We start from the raw sequence: 16,792 nt of genomic DNA on the forward strand, positions 1-16,792 counted from the left end.
CATCCTGAACCCCCCTCCCACTTCCCTCCCGATACCATCCCTCTGGGTCATCCCAGTGCACCAGCCCCAAGCATCCTGTATCCTGCATTGAACCTGGACTGGCGATTCGTTTCTTACCTGATATTATACATGTTTCAATGCCATTCTCCCAAATCATCCCACCTCTCCCTCTCCCAGAGTCCAAAAGACTGTTCTATATATCTGTGTCTCTTTTGCTGTCTCGCATACAGGGTTATCATTACCATCTTTCTAAATTCCATATATATGCGTTAGTATACTATATTGGTGTTTTCCTTTCTGGCTTACTTCACTCTGTATAATAAGTTTCAGTTTCATCCACCTCATTAGAACTGATTCAAATGTATTCTTTTTAATGGTGAGTAATACTCCATTGTGTATATGTACCACAGCTGGACATCTAGGTTGCTTCCATGTCCTGGCTATTATAAACAGTGCTGTGATGAACACTGGGGTACACGTGTCTCTTTCAATTCTTATTTCCTCGGTGTGTATGCCCAGCAGTGAGATTGCTGGGTCATAAGGCAGTTCTATTTGCAATTTTTTAAGGACTCTCCACACTGTTCTCCATAGTGGCTGTACTAGTTTGCATTCATTTTAAAAATATTCTTTACTATATGGTATATCGTAGGGTACTGAACATAGTTCTCTGTGCTATACAATAGGACATGGCTGTTTCTCCATTCTATATGTAATAGTTTACATCTGCTAACCCTCCTGTCCATCCCTCCCCCATTTCTCTCCTCCTTGGCAACCACAAGTCTGTTCTCTATGTCCGTGAGTCTGTTTCTGTTTCATAAATAAGTTCATTTGTGTTATATTTTAGATTCCATGTATAAGAGATAGCTTATGTATTTGCCTTTCTCTCTCTGAGTTACTTCATGTAAGTACAATTGATAACCCCTAGGTCCATCCATGTTGCTGTTACTGGTGTTATTTCATTCTTTTTTATGTCTGCGTAGTACTCCATTGTATATATATATATATATATATATATATACCATATCTTCTTTATCCCTTCATCTAAACGTTGGTGGACATTTAGGTTGTTTCTATGTCTTGGCTATTGTAAATAGTGTTGCTATGAACATAATAGGGGTGCATATATCTTTTTGAATTACAGTTTTGTTTTAATATATGCCCAGGAGTGGGATTGCTAAATCATATGGAAATTCTGGGAAACTTCCATCCTGTTTTCCATACTTACTGAACCAACTTACATTTCTACCAACAGTTCAGAGGGTTCCTTTTTATCCACACCAGGAGAGTACTGCTAATAAGGGAATGAAATTCTGGTCAATGAACATTTGTCAAGTAAATACAACATGCCATCATTTTTCTTAGGGTTTGGAGACATTAAGGTTTTAAGTTATATTCAAATGGAAAGATCAAATACAAGAGATGAATTAAAATGAGGTTCTGATTTAAATAAAAGTTGGGTGGAAGAAAAGCATTGCTCTACTGCAGAGTTTCCCCAGGGCCCCTTTTATGTCCTTGTTCCTAAGGCTGTAGATAAAGGGATTCAACATGGGTGTGACCACCGTGTACATGACAGCCACAATGATGTCCTTGTCAATGAAATCGCTCAGTGTTGGGAAGAGGTACTGCCCAAATATTGACCCATAGTATAGAGTCACTACAGAGAGATGGGAGCTACACGTGGACAATGCTTTGCAGATTCCTTTGGTTGAAGGGACCCTTAGAACGGTGGCCCCAATGTACCCATAAGATACCAGGATACATGTGAATGGCAGAGTAATGACCACCACGCCTACTGTGAACATGACCAACTCATTGAGGAAGACGTCTGAGCAGGACAATTTGAGCAGAGCACCAAGGTCACAGAAGAAATGGGGGATGGTGTGGTCAGCACAGAAGGATAGTTGGGTCAGGAGGAGAGTGTGAGAAAGGGAGCTGGCACCAGACAGGATCCAGGATCCAGCCACTAGGAAGGCACACAGCTCCTGCCTCATGATGGTGGTGTAGTGAAGGGGGCGACATACAGCAACATAGCGGTCATACGCCATGGAGGTAATAAGGAAGCTGTCCAGATCAGTAAAAAATATGAAAAAATACATCTGTGCTATGCACCCTCCATAGCGGATGGATTGGTCCTGGGTGTGCATGCTCACTAGCATCTTAGGGACGGTGACAGATGAGAAGGAGATGTCAGTGAGGGCCAAGTGGCTGAGGAAGAAGTACATGGGGGTGTGGAGGCGAGGGTCCAGCCTGATGAGCAGGAGGATGAGCAGGTTGCCCAGCACTGTGGTCAGGTACATGCCCAGGAACAGGGCAAAGAACACGCCCTGCTGCTCTGGCCGGATGGGGAGCCCCAGGAGGAGGAACTCGGACACGCTGCTCTGGTTCTCCCTCTTCATTCTCCTCTCCTGTCTGCTGCAGATGAAGAATGATTGAAAATATGAAGGTTTCTGAAATAATTTTAGCAGTCATGTAAAAAAATATATATTTGATTTTGGGAAGTGGGAAACAACATATTTCTTATATACTCCTTATATGTTGACACATAAGGGAATTAGAAAAAAATATCAGCTAGGGACTGTGAAAGAGAACCACCTTTTCTTGATTCACTAGCAAAATAGCATTCGTGTATCTGTGTTGCCGAGGGTGAGTACATGATGACGCAACCATTTATTTTACTGCCCCATGAGTGCTCTGTGGTGAGGATCATCAACCATTGCACAGCAACCTTTAGAAGAGTTGATTTCAACAACCGCTGTTAGATTTTGTATGGCAGTTATACTTTTCATATGAAACGATAAAAAAAGTATTTGCTAAAGAGCACTCATCATATACACATATTTTGTATTTTTTTTCAATTCACAGAGGGTCCTTAAGAAACTCTGGATTATGTTAATCCATTCTCCCTCCTGCAGCCAAAGAGAGATTCTTTTAAAAACCTGTATTTCTTTTTTGAAAACCTAAATGACTTCCCCTGTTTAAAAATTCTCAAAGGATTCCCATGGATCTTAAGATGAAGTGAAACAACCTTAATATGGTTTAAAGACCCTAAGAAATCTGTGTGTGTCTCCTATGTTTCCAATCTCTTCTTCCTCATCCCCACCGTCCTCAATCTTGCTGACATATCTGTTCCAACTTTCCTGGAAAGACAGATTTCCATTTGATGTTATTTAGACTCCCTTCTCTTTGGTGGTTGTACGTTCTCTGGGATCCTATGCTATGTTAAGAAACAAAGACCAATCTGACTCCCAGCAAATATTTCATGCAAATTTATTTATGGTTCATTTTCTACACAGAAGGCTAAGAGATGATGTAACATCTTATATATACAAAGTACAGTCCATGGAATTCTCCAGGCCAGAAAACTGAAATGGGTAGCCTTTCCCTTCTCCAGGGGATCTTCCCAACCCAGGGATCAAACCCATGTCCCCCACATTGCAGGTGGATTCTTTACCAGCTGAGCCACAAGGGAAGCCCAAGAATACTGGAGTGGGTAGCCTATCCCTTCTCCAGCAGATCTTCCCGACCCAGGAATTAAACAGGGTCTCCTGCATTGTAGGTGGATTCTTTACCAACTGAGCTATAAAGGAAGCCCTATATATACAAAGTATATCATTTTTAATACATTCTCTTTCCTCTCTATGCAACATAATAACATCTCATTAAAAAAAATAAGGACTGTTATCAAAAGATGCCAAAATAAGTGAAATTTTAGCTCTATCCCGAACTTTCATCTCCTTATTGGATCCTACCTTTTAATACACCTGCTAGTTGGTTATGGTAAGCAGAAATAGTAACCTGCAAAGATGTCCATGTTCTGATGCCCAGAACCTGTGGATATGGCAGGAGAGGAATTAAGCTACAGGTGGAATTGAGGCTGCTAATCATCTGACTTTAATATGAGATTACCTTGGACTATCTTGGTGGGCCCAGTGTAATCACAGGTGTCTTTAAATGTAGAAGTGGAGAGCAGAAGTTTGTTAGAGAGAGATTTTAAGACATTATGCTCCTGGCATAGACGATGGAGGAAGGGGCTACAAGCAGTGAGTGCAAGTGTCTTCTGGAAGCTGGAAAAGGCACGGAGACAATTCTCCTTTAGAGTCTTCAGGAGAAATGCCAACAAGTCAGACTTCTGAACTTCAGAGCTGTAACACAATAAATATGTGGGTTTTTTTTAAGTTACTAAGTTTGTGCAATTTGTTAGAGTGGCAATAAGAAACGGATATACCAATAATGGGGGGATTTCAGGCATATTCAAATACTTTGGTTATTTGGGCACCAATGTGCAACAAAATCCCTGGGTCCTCCCTTAACTTACACCTTGTATACCACAAAAAAACAATAGCTTCCCAGAGCAAACTCCTACCTAATACGTAAGGACATGAGGTTACTACCCATTGGAAGCATTTGCTATTGGTCACAACGGTGATTCAAAAATATCCCTTCTGCATTCAGCAATTGGACTCTGTCAGAACCCAAAGCAAGTAGAATTCCTCCTGAAAGACTGCTTCTCTGAATCTCTGTTTTATCTCCTGGTTCACTTTTCTCTCTTTTTGCTTTTTTCTCTCTTCCTGTTCCCACCTTCACTTTATTTTTCTTTCATTTCCTCCTACTTTCTCTCTTAGTCCTCATTCTCTCTGCCTCTGCATCTCCATTCTTTGTCTCTATTCCTTCTCCCTACTCTTTCTTATTTTCTCTTTTTACTTCTCCCTTTTCCATGCCAAAATCAGCTTTCTGGTTTTTCCTCTTCCATACCCTATTTTCAGAAAAGGCAATGGCAACCCACTCCAGTACTCTTGCCTGGAAAATCCCATGGACAGAGGAGCCTGGTAGGCAGCAGTCCAAGGGGTCGTGAAGAGTAGGACATGACTGAGCGACTTCACTTTCACTTTTCACTTTCATGCATTGGAGAAGGAAATGGCAACCCACTCCAGTGTTCTTGCCTGGAGAATCCCAGGGATGGCGGAGCCTGGTGGGCTGCCGTCTATGGGGTCACACAGAGTCGGACACGACTGAAGCGACTTAGCAGCAGCAGCAGCAGCAGCATACCCTACTTTAACTTATATATTGCTGAGAAAAAAAAAAATCCATTCCATCCCCAATACTGACCTTAAGAGCATTTATGACTCAGTGTGTGGTGGTAAATATGTCCTGAGATTGTCTTTAGGGGACCTGAATATTAGCTTCCAAGGTCATCACCGTTTCTTGAGCATCAAAAAGAAAAGCTACAAGCTCAGACTCTCACTCCTATCTACCAGCCCCACATCTATGAATGGAGGAGTATAACCAGCCAAGGAAGGAACCCTAGGGGATGGGGAAAAGAACTTGTAATTTACAGTTTAAAGATGTCCATCAGACTTGGGTTAATTGCCCAATTTCCCCCTTGATTCCTCTAGGAAATCTGTCCCATGGGAAGGATGTTTGTGTTGGAACCTTATAGAATGAGCCCACGGAGGAAGAATCTCAGGCACCCTCAATCTTCCCTCTGTTTCAGGTTCTGTTTCCCAGGTTTGTTCACATTTTGGCGTAAGATAAACTCCAGAGAGTTATTTTTTAAAAATTACTGGTTCCAGTGAGGTCCAGGTAGCCAAATGACCAAGTGGTGTCTGAGAATTTAGGTAGAACTCTATCCCACTCAAAAGACTTTTATTGGGCCATACCCACCAGGTAACCCAAAGGAAATGATTTTGTGTTTTATCTCTCTGGTGGTCATCATGCAATGCAAACTGGCAAGAGGCAGTTTTTTGTTTAGAGATTTTATTGCTTTATTGACAGACTTGGGTTTGGTTACATCAAATAAAAACAATTCTCAAGGAAGGAAAAAAAGAAGGGAAGAAAGAAGGAAGGAGGGGAAGAAGGAAAGAAAATAGATGAAAAATAACCCACAAAGGAAACAAACTTGGAAATGGGAAAGGATGTTGACACACATGACCCAGAAAAGTTGACTCAAAATTTAACAGCTTCAGATTCTTTAAAATTGACTTTTTGAAGAAAATGATCGTTTATTGTGCCACTAGTGATTGTTAGGAGTGAGATACACAGGACAAAGTGGTGTTTACAGCTTGAGATAATCTTTGACGGTCTTTTTTTCAACCTACATTTCTCTTCTTTTTTAAAAGAAAATTTTAATTAATTTATTTTTGGCTCTTCTGGGTCCTCATTGCTGCATATGGGCTCTCGCTAGTTGTGGTGAGCAAGGGCTACCCTCTAGTTGCCGTGCCTGGGCTTTTCATGGCAGCGGCTTCTCTTGTTGCAGAGCATGGGCTCTAGAGTACTCGGGCTTCAATAGTTGTGACTCTCAGACTTCATTGCATGTTAAGTCTTCCTGGACCAGGGATTGAACCTGTGTGCCCTGTATTGGCAGGTAGATTCTTAACCACTGGACCATCAGGGAAGTCCCTATCCTCTTCTTAAAGTTTGTCAACCCATGGATTTTTCTTCCTGGACTCTCCCTTTCCCATGACTCAGCAACAGTTCACAGAACTAATACTTTCAATACTTATAAAGGAAAGGCTGCTGCTGCTGCTAAGTCGCTTCAGTCGTGTCCGACTCTGTGCGACCCCATAGACAGCAGCCCACCAGGCTCCCCCGTCCCTGGGATTCTCCAGGCAAGAACACAGGAAAGGCAGGGTTATATAAATATTACAGCCAGAAGTTTTTTAAAAATACATATATGTCTCTGCTCTCAACAACAAAATACTCTCTTTAACATTTTGGAGCACATGATTCTAGGTTTTCAGAAAATCATAATCTGCATCTTTGCAAATTGCTGTAAATATGCCTATATACAAATTTTCTATTATGTTATTTCAAAAATTACAGCATGCTTGGGGCTGGTGCATGGGGATGACCCACAGAGATGTTATGGGAAGGGAGGTGGGAGGGGGTTTCATGTTTGGGAACACATGTAAGAATTAAAGATTTTAAAATTAAAAAAATAAAAATAAAAAATAAAATAAAATTAAAAAAAAACAACAAAAATTATACATAAGCTTTACATAAACATCAGTTTAACAGTTACATAATATTCCAATGGGAGTATAACACAGTGACTTTTACCCCTCCCTCGTTGATAGAAACTAAGCTATAACTACTTATTATCTTTTAAAAAACTATACCACAATTAGATATTTTCCTAATTATAATTCTAAAGAAAGCTTTTTTCAGTACAAGGCAAACAGTAGAAAAGTGAAAATAATTCAACATGACTTCCAAGGTTCTGCACCATTCATTCCTGCTAATTTCTCTTGCCACATCCTGAACTTCTTCCCCTGATGAAGTGTACATTTCAGCCTTTCAATTTTCCTGAATAATTTCCTGAATTTCTTGCCTTTTCTCTTTCCCATGACTTTCCGTGTTCCTCTGTTTTTCTCTTTCAAGTGCTCTGTCCTCACACTCTCCATGTCACCTTTGACTTGTTTTTTGTCTTCAGTTCAATCGCTCAGTCATGTCTGACTCTTTGCAACTGCATGAATCGCAGCACACCAGGCCTCCCTGTCCATCACCAACTCCCGGAGTTCACTCAGACTCACGTCCATCGAGTTGGTGATGCCATCCAGCCACCTCATCCTCTGTCATCCCCTTTTCTTTTTTGTCTTAGGTCTCTGCTTTTCTGTAACTTCCTAAAACCTACCTTACTTGATTCCTTGAATTTGGATTTGGCACCCTTCCTCTGTGCTCCCATAACTCTCATCACTTGCCTTTGTTACAACACTTGACACGCACTGTTTTGTCTCTCCTGCTCACTAGATGGGGCACTCTTTTAGAGAAAAGAAATGTTTTCAAATCTTTATTCAAAGTCCCTCACAAAACCCTTGCCACATAGTAGTTAAACAATATTTTTATGAATGAGTAAACAGACACTCTTAGACAATGTTGAGTAAAATGCTATCTCCTCCACTTGATTCTGTATCTCTTTTTTTAAAATTTTTCCAGTCAAAATGGAGTAGATTTCTGACACTGATGGCTTCTCACACTCATACTTGTGGCTAAAGAATATATTTTAAGCTCTAATTATGTGCCAGCTACTGTTTTTGTCACAACTGACCACCGAAAAATCCCTGTATAGATTCAATTATTTCTCTAAGAAGGAAAAAATTCTATTTCTGAGAAGAAGAAACCGAATGATTCATTGTTAAATGTCTTTATTCCCCAGGGACAAGTATTAATAGCAACTTTCCTCCCAGTTCAAGACTAAATTAATAGCAACTTTCCTCCCAGTTCCAGACTGAATGTGGAAGGAAGAAATTCACACTATTCAGAGCCCACTGTGAAAAGACAGGCATCATGGTGCAATGGAGCAGGGCTTTAGATGTGAAGTTAGCGTGTTTGTGTTTGAATCCTCATTTGGCCATTTTCTTTTGAGCCACTCTTATTGCAATAAAGGGCTACCCATGTGGCTCAGTGGTAAAGAATCTGCCTGCCAATGCAGGAGACATAAGAGATGCGGGTTTGATCCCTGGGTCGGGAAGATCCCCTGGAGGAAGAAATGGAAACCCACTCCAGTATTCTTGTCTGGAAAATCTCATGGGCAGAGAAGCCTGGTGGACTACAGCCCATGGGGCCACACAGAGTCAGAAATGACTGAACGACCGAGAACGTATGCATTGCAATAAAATGGGAAAGCTACTATCTACCTCAAAAGTGATTGAGAAGGTTAAATGAATTCCTAGAAGCAAACATTATTTAAATGAATCTGAAATAATGAGTCCTCATTTGTATTCCCAAAGGAATCGACTATCTGTGGTATCTGGAGAAGATACATCTACTGGGAATGGTTAAGGGAAGTGCATTTATCACTCCCAAGTTGTTCCTTGCCAGAAATTGGTACCCTTGGTCTCCTGGGTCCCAACCTAGCTGCTAAAAATGGATACCTTTGTCATTGCCTTGGATCTGGTGAAAAGAAGAGTGTACCTCCTCCCACTTCAAGACTGAGTGCGTGACTTTTTTCTTTTTCCAGATCAAAGTATTTTGGACATAAAATGAAAAATTAGTTCATATTCATACCCTTGCATGCTGCATGCTAGGTCGCTTCAGTCATGTCATAACTTTGAGCTCAGAGTATCTGAATTCATCACTCCTGAGTTAGGTAAGGGTGGTATTTATAGATTTCACTCAGTAGTGTGTGTGTGTGTGTGTGTGTGTGTGTGTGTGTGTGTGTGAATGAATGAATGGTCTGGTACAAAATCTGGAAGATGATTATATTGTGCTTAGCACTCTTATAATTTTGTTATGTCATCTCAATAACTTAGACATAATAACCATAATCCCTTGGCATTTATACCTTCCCGTTTAATAAGTTGTTCTCTTTTTCACAGTGGATATCTGGCATGCATGCAAGCTGAGAGCAAAACCTTCTAGATTTAATAATAATAATATGATCTGTATTTTTTTTTTTTGCAAATAGTACTAAACATGTGTGTGTGCTCAGTTACTCATTCATGTCTGACTCTTTGTGACCCCATGGGCTGTACCTTGCCAGACTCCTCTGTCCATGGAATTTTCCAGACAAGAATACTGGAGTGGGTTATCATTTCCTACTCCAAGGGATCTTCCAACCCAGGAATCAAACCCAAGTGTCCTGTGTCTCTTGCACTGGCAGATGAATTCTTTACCACTGTACCACCTGGGAAGCTTTCTATTATGTTCCTTCAAAAATCATATTATAAGCTTAATGAATTCATTTTATCAGCTACACGTTGTTACTTCCAATAGATGTGTACCTTAATTGCCTTAACCTTTCACTTATTGATAGAAATTAGGTAGTCTATGAAAAATACTGATCAGAGTTTGATCTCCTTTTGTCCTGGGGTCCTGAGAAATTCATTTTGTAAGCAGTTGTCTTTATAAATTCAGTAGCTGGTCTCTTAGTCTCTCTATTCACTTCTGATTATTTATTTAAGGACTGATGCAGTACATGCACCCCAAAGCTTTGGGGGAAATAACAGATCTCACATGTTTCTCTTTACTGAGAAATATGTAACCAGATGTCTCCTTTCTGTCAGTTGACTTTTCTGGAGTCAGTGTAGCATGGTGACTGGGAACACGTGCTTGAAATCAGATAAATATGGAATTGAATGATCTGTCCACCATTTTCTTGCTGAATGATTTAGGGCAAATTATTTACACTTGTAAGTCCAACTTTCCAACCGTTTAAGTGAGAATGATGCCTTTTTGTGGTCCTTTTAGATATAATATGATATAAAGTACATCGCAGCAGCTGACCCATGTTATTAAAACAATAGTTATGTGGCTAAAAGATGATTGTTATTATAATTTTATTATCAGTATCATTGACATGATCATCTAGGCACTTATCTTGAAACCACAAATCTTCCACTCATCCTCAAACTTCCTGATTTCCTTCCCTGTATTTCTGAATGTACTTAGGCTCCAAAATCATTGTAGATGGTGACCGCAGCCATGAAATTAAAAGACGCTTACTGCTTGGAAGGAAAGTTATGACCAACCTAGATAGCATATTCAAAAGCAGAGACATTACTCTGCCAACAAAGGTCTGTCTAGTCAAGGCTATGGTTTTTCCAGTAGTCATGTATGGATGTGAGTTGGACTGTAAAGAAAGCTGAGTGCCAAAGAATTGATGCTTTTGAACTGTGGTGTTGGAGAAGACTCTTGAGAGTCCCTTGGACTGCAAGGAGATCCAACCAGTCCATCCTAAAGGAGATCAGTCCTGGGTGTTCTTTGGAAGGAATGATGCTAAAGCTGAAGCTCCAGTACTTTGGCCACCTCATGCGAAGAGTTGACTCATTGGAAAAGACTCTGATGCTGGGAGGGATTGGGGGCAGGAGGAGAAGGGGACAACCAAAGATGAGATGGCTGGATGGCATCACCGACTCGATGGATGTGAATTTGAGTGAACTCCGGGAGTTGGTGATGGACAGGGAGGCCTGGAGTGCTGTGATTCATGGGATTGCAAAGAGTCGGACATGACTGAGCAACTGAACTGAACTGAGGCAGCAAGTACTGTCTTATCTGAGGATATAGTTAATGAGGGCATGTAATACAGTGGGAAGAATATGATCTTTGAAGCCAGGTAGACGTGGGATCAAATCCCAGGGTCATCATATACTAGTACTATAAGATTGGGCAAGTTTTGTCACTGAGTCTCAATGCTCACCTCCCTAATGAGGATCTGAATACCTATTTTGAAAAGTTTAGGGAAGAAGTAAAGAGTATTTGAAAATCACCTGGTGAAAATCAAGCGCCAAATAAGATTTTGTTAACAACGTGTCTATTTCTAGCCCTATCGTAGTCATTCAGCCAAACTGGAAAGATAGTAAACTGACCCTCAGCGTCTACAGCCTCCACTCTTATTCTTCCTATGCTTCCCCACTTTGTCCCTCCTCGCCACCCAAATCTGGCCCCCAAATATGAACAGTTCCCAGTCATTCTGCCTCAGTGAATCCCTATGGCTCTCTCTCCCAGGATTACTTATTTCTAAACCTAATCTATAATTGGAACCTTTAAGTTTTTATCTAACTGAAAGAATTTTCGGTACCAGCAGCCTGGGGAGGGTGGAATTCTGGGTAGAGATACAGGAGGTTCAATGCAGATCTGCAAATCACACTGCACAGGCATAACTCTGCATGTTCCCCCAAGAAAAGCTGTCCCCCAATACCTGAATCTTGGGAATATTAGAAGAGAGTATTGCATTGCTCATTTCCCACACTCCATGAAGAGTTGGGGGTAGGGGTTGGGTCTGAGGTGCTAGAAATCTGGCCAGAAAAGCTTCTGCCTCTAGGACTAAGTAGAAAACTATCTTTCATCTGTTTCTGGGAGACTTCAGTTCAGTTCAGTTCAGTCGCTCAGTCATGTCCGACTCTTTGCGACCCCATGAATCACAGCATGCCAGGCCTCCCTGTCCATCACCAACTCCCAGAGTTCACTCAAACTCATGTGCATCGAGTCGGTGATGCCATCATCCTCTGTCGTCCCCTTCTCCTCCTGCCCCCAATCCCTCCCAGCATCAGAGTCTTTTCCAATGAGTCAACTCTTCGCATGAGGTGGCCAAAGTATTGGAGTTTCAGGTTCAGCATCAGTCCTTCCAATGAACACCCAGGACTGATCTCCTTTAGGATGGATTGGTTGGATCTCCTTGCAGTCCAAGGGACTCTCAAGAGTCTTCTCCAACACCACAGTTCAAAAGCATCAATTCTTTGGCACTCAACTTTCTTCACTGTCCAACTCTCACATCCATACATGACTACTGGAAAAACCATAGCCTTGACTAGACAGAACTTTGTTGGCAGAGTAATGTCTCTGCTTTTGAATATGCTATCTAGGTTGGTCATAACTTTCCTTCCAAGGAGTAAGCATCTTTTAATTTCATGGCTGCAGTCACCATCTGCAATGATTTTGGAGTCCCCCAAAATAAAGTGTGACACTGTTTCCACTGTTTCCCCATCTATTTCCCACGAAGTGATGGGACCAGATGCCATGATCTTCGTTTTCTGAATGTTGAGCTTTAAGCCAACTTTTTCACTCTCTTCTTTCACTTTCATCAAGAGGCTTTTTAGTTCCTCTTCATTTTCTGCCATAAGGGTGGTGTCATCTGCATATCTGAGGTTTTTGATATTTCTCCTGGCAATCTTGATTCCAGCTGTGCTTCTTCTAGCCTCGCATTTCTCATGATGTACTCTGCATATAAGTTAAATAAATAGGGTGATAACATACAGTCCTGATGTACTCCTTTTTCTATTTGGAACCAGTCTGTTTTTCCATGTCCAGTTCTAACTGTTGCTTCCTGACCTGCATATAGGTTTCTCGAGAGACTTAAAGGTAACGAATTCATAGATATGCTAATCTGATATCTGATCCCCACATTTTTTTATATAAATTTATTTATTTTAATTGGAGGTTAATTACTTTACAATATTGTATTGGTTTTGCCATACATTAACATGAATCCACCACAGGTATACACGTGTTCCCCATCCTGAACCCCCCTCCCTCCTCCCTCCCCATACCATCCCTCTGGGTCATCCCAGTGCACCAGCCCCAAGCATCCAGTATCATTCATCGAACCTGGACTGGCAATTCATTTCATATATGATATTATACATATTTCAATGCCATTCTCCCAAATCATCCCACCCTCTCCCTCTCCCACAGAGTCCAAAAGACTGTTCTATACATCTGTGTCTCTTTTGCTGTCTCGCATACAGGGTTATCATTACCGTCTTTCTAAATTCCATATATATACATTAGTATACTTCAGGGTCTTCTTACTTCATGGTGGTACATGGTGTCCTCTGGAATCCAGTTGACAGAGTGATGGTGAGGCCAAGTCCTCATTATAAATGTGTCTTTGTTTCTAGACTCTCTGTTCCTCTCCACTGCCTTATTGGTCTGTGCTTCTGAAAGTATATCATTTGTTGTAACTGGTATCGCTTTATAATAAAGTTTGATAGGTTCTAGTGATTTCTTACCTCCTCTTTTTAAAATATTTATAGAAATTTGGATAAATACTGATTTGGGTAAGGAGATAAATATCTCATAGGCTATTTTAGAGACACTGAAAAAGATTAGAATTCCTTTAAAAATTACATTTGGCTTTAAAAAAATGTTTTTAATTGAAGGATGATTGCTTTACAGAATTTTGTTGTTTTCTGTCAAACCTCAACATGAATCAGACATAGGTATACATATATCCTCTCCCTTTTGAACCTCCCTCCCATCTCCTGCCCCATTCCACACCTCTAGATTGATACAGAGCACATGTTTGAATTTCCTGAGCCATACAGCAAATTCCGGTTGGCTATCTATTTTACATATGGTAATGTAAGTTTCCATGTTACTTTTTCCATTCATCTCACCCTTTCCTCCCCTCTCCCCATGTCCATAAGACTATTCTCTATGTCTGTTTATCCATTGCTGCCTTGTAAATAAATTCTTCAATACCATTTTTCTAGATTCTGTATATATGCATTAGAATACAATATTTATCTTTCTCTTTCTGACTCACTTCACTCTGTGGTTCTAGGTTCATCTACCTCATCAGAGCTGACTCAAATATGTTTGTTTTTACAGCTGAGTAATATTCCATTGTGTATATGTACCACAACTTTTTTTATCCATCCATCCATTCATCCATTTGGCTTTTAGATTGTTCTTATTTGATTGTCATACTGCATAGCAAATAAATAACATGGGGCCCCTGGATGATTAGGATTTAGCCTGGGTCTTGGACAAGACCTGATATAAGTTTCTGGTTTTTTCTTTTCCAACCTTTTAATAGCCTGCTTGTTGTTCCCAAACCACAGTTTATTCTTCCTCCATCACAGCACACTCCTCACCCAATTCCCCAACAGTGGCAGCCTTATTGCTAAACTATTTCTTCCTTCACACTAGCATTTTAAAATGTCTTTATTATTTTTTAATTGAAGGATAACTGCTTTACAATGTTGTGTTAGTTTCTGCTCTACAACAACATGAATCACCTGTAAGTACACATATATCCCGTCCTCCCTGAGCCTCCTCCCACACCCCATTCCACCTCTCTATCATGGAGTACCAAGCTGAGCTCCCTGTGCCATATAGCAGCCTCCCACTAGCTATCTATTTCGCACATGCTAATGTATATATGTCAGTTCTACTCTCTCAGTTTCATCCCACCCTCTCCTTCTCCTGCTGTGTTTGCAAGTCCGTTCTCTATATCTGCATCTCACATTGGTCAGAATGGCCATCATCAAAAAATCTACAAACAATAAGTGCTGGAGAGGATGTGGGGGAAAAGGGAACACTCCTGCACTGTTGGTGGGAAAATGAATTGATCCAGCCACTATGGAAGACAGTATGGCGATTCCTTAAGAAACTAGTAATAGAACTACCATGTAACTCAGCAATCCCACTACTGGCATATACCCTGAGAAAACCATAATTCAAAAAGACACATGCACTCCAATGATCCTTGATGTAAGTTTCTTAAAGAGGCCACCATAATGATTTTAATTGGATGTGACATCTTGTATTTGATCAACAAACTTACAATGTGTATGCATTAATTGTCTTTGATAGATTCTGGGTCTACAACAAATGAACAAATTAGAAATAATCATGGAGGGTATACAGAAGAAGAGGATGCAGAATTAAACATTATTACACACAAAATTGTGAAGGGCAAAGAGATTTCTGATGTCAAATAATTTGTTTTGCTTCCAGAGAACAAATTCTGGAGTCAACGTGCTTGGGTCCAAATCCCAGCTTCCCTTCTTACTTCAGGGTCTGGAGACAGTCTGCCTCAGGTACACCATCTGGAAAGTGGAAATAATAATATTAATAGTGCCTACCTAGCTCCTATTCTGAAGAATATTACATCAGTTACTACACGGAAGCTATAAGAACAGTGAATAAGGATAGTATTTAACAAAAATTAACTGTTAATATTGTCATTTGCAGAGTCTGTCACCAGATTGAGAAAGAAGCCTACAGTTTTGCTACATTTATACAGCAAAATATGGTACAAATGTAAGATAATATCGATGAAGATCTTCCCTAAATCAAAAGAACATCTTTATCATGCTCTGCCACGATGATCACCTTATTATCCCAAGACATTCACCTTTTCCCTTCAACTTTCCCTACTAATCCCCTCGAGCTGATGACCATGGAGAACCAGAGCAGTGTGTCCGAGTTCCTCCTCCTGGGGCTCCCCATCTGGCCAGAGCAGCAGGGTGTGTTTTTCGCCTTGTTCCTGGGCATGTACCTGACCACGGTGCTGGGCAACCTGCTCATCATTCTGCTCATCAGGCTAGACTCTCGCCTCCACACCCCCATGTACTTCTTCCTCAGCCACTTGGCCCTCACTGATATTACTTTCTCATCTGTCACTGTCCCTGAGATGCTTATGATCATGCAGACTAAGCGCAAATCCATCCCCTATGCAGGGTGCCTTTCACAGACATATTTTTTCATACTTCTTGCTGATCTGGACAGCTTCCTGATCACTTTGATGGCCTATGACAGGTATGTGGCCATCTGCCACCCTCTGCATTATACCACCATCATGAGCCAGAGTGTCTGTGTCAAGCTGGTGCTTGGATCCTGGGTCATTGCTTGTGCTTGTGCTCTTTTGCACACCCTTCTCCTAGCCCAGCTGTCGTTCTGTGCTGACAACACTATCCCCTGCTTCTTCTGTGATCTTGCTGCCCTGCTCAAATTGTCCTGCTCAGACACTTCCCTCAACCAGTTGGCAATCTTCACTGCAGGGTTAACAGCCATTATGCTTCCATTTGTTTGCATCCTGGTTTCTTATGGCCATATTGGGGCCACTATCCTCCGGGTACCCTCTGCCAAGGGCATCTGCAAAGCCTTGTCCTCATGTGGCTCTCATCTCTCAGTAGTGACTCTCTACTACGGGGCAATTATTGGTGTATATTTTCTTCCACCATCCAACAGCACCAATGACAGTAACATAATTGCTTCAGTGATGTACACTGTGGTCACTCCCATGTTGAACCCCTTTATTTATAGCCTGAGAAATAAAGACATGAAAGGGGGCTTGAGAAAACTCTTGAGCAAGAGAACATATTCTTCCAACTGATATTTACCTTTCCTTTAAAAACAGTCCGTGTGATTCTATTTCCTCAATTACATGTAAATACAAATTATTGAAAACATGGCTCCCTTGTCTTCCTTTCTTAGCTGTCACTCAGAAATCTTTATTGACAGTATTCTTACACTTGTTGGGGGAATAATAAGGTGGGATATGCTTTTAGAACTTAATTTGCTCTTTTCTTGGATAATGGGGATTGGAAAATACTTTGAGGATGCTATG

The 16,792-nt window shown here is 40.9% G+C and overlaps 2 protein-coding genes across 2 annotated transcripts; one reads left to right on the forward strand and one right to left on the reverse strand.

The window, feature by feature from the left end:
- Positions 1 to 1,442: 1,442 nt before the first annotated feature.
- Positions 1,443 to 2,396, reverse strand: LOC138074296 (olfactory receptor 1J2-like). The gene has a single exon (XM_068966391.1). The coding sequence runs from the start codon at positions 2,394 to 2,396 to the stop codon at positions 1,443 to 1,445; it is 954 nt and encodes a 317-aa protein (XP_068822492.1).
- Positions 2,397 to 15,616: 13,220 nt separating this feature from the next.
- LOC138073795 (olfactory receptor 1J1-like) lies at positions 15,617 to 16,558 on the forward strand. Its single transcript, XM_068965714.1, has one exon. The coding sequence runs from the start codon at positions 15,617 to 15,619 to the stop codon at positions 16,556 to 16,558; it is 942 nt and encodes a 313-aa protein (XP_068821815.1).
- Positions 16,559 to 16,792: the final 234 nt, after the last annotated feature.

Source organism: Capricornis sumatraensis, chromosome 1 (assembly GCF_032405125.1).
Source record: "Capricornis sumatraensis isolate serow.1 chromosome 1, serow.2, whole genome shotgun sequence".
Lineage (NCBI taxonomy): Eukaryota > Metazoa > Chordata > Mammalia > Artiodactyla > Bovidae > Capricornis > Capricornis sumatraensis.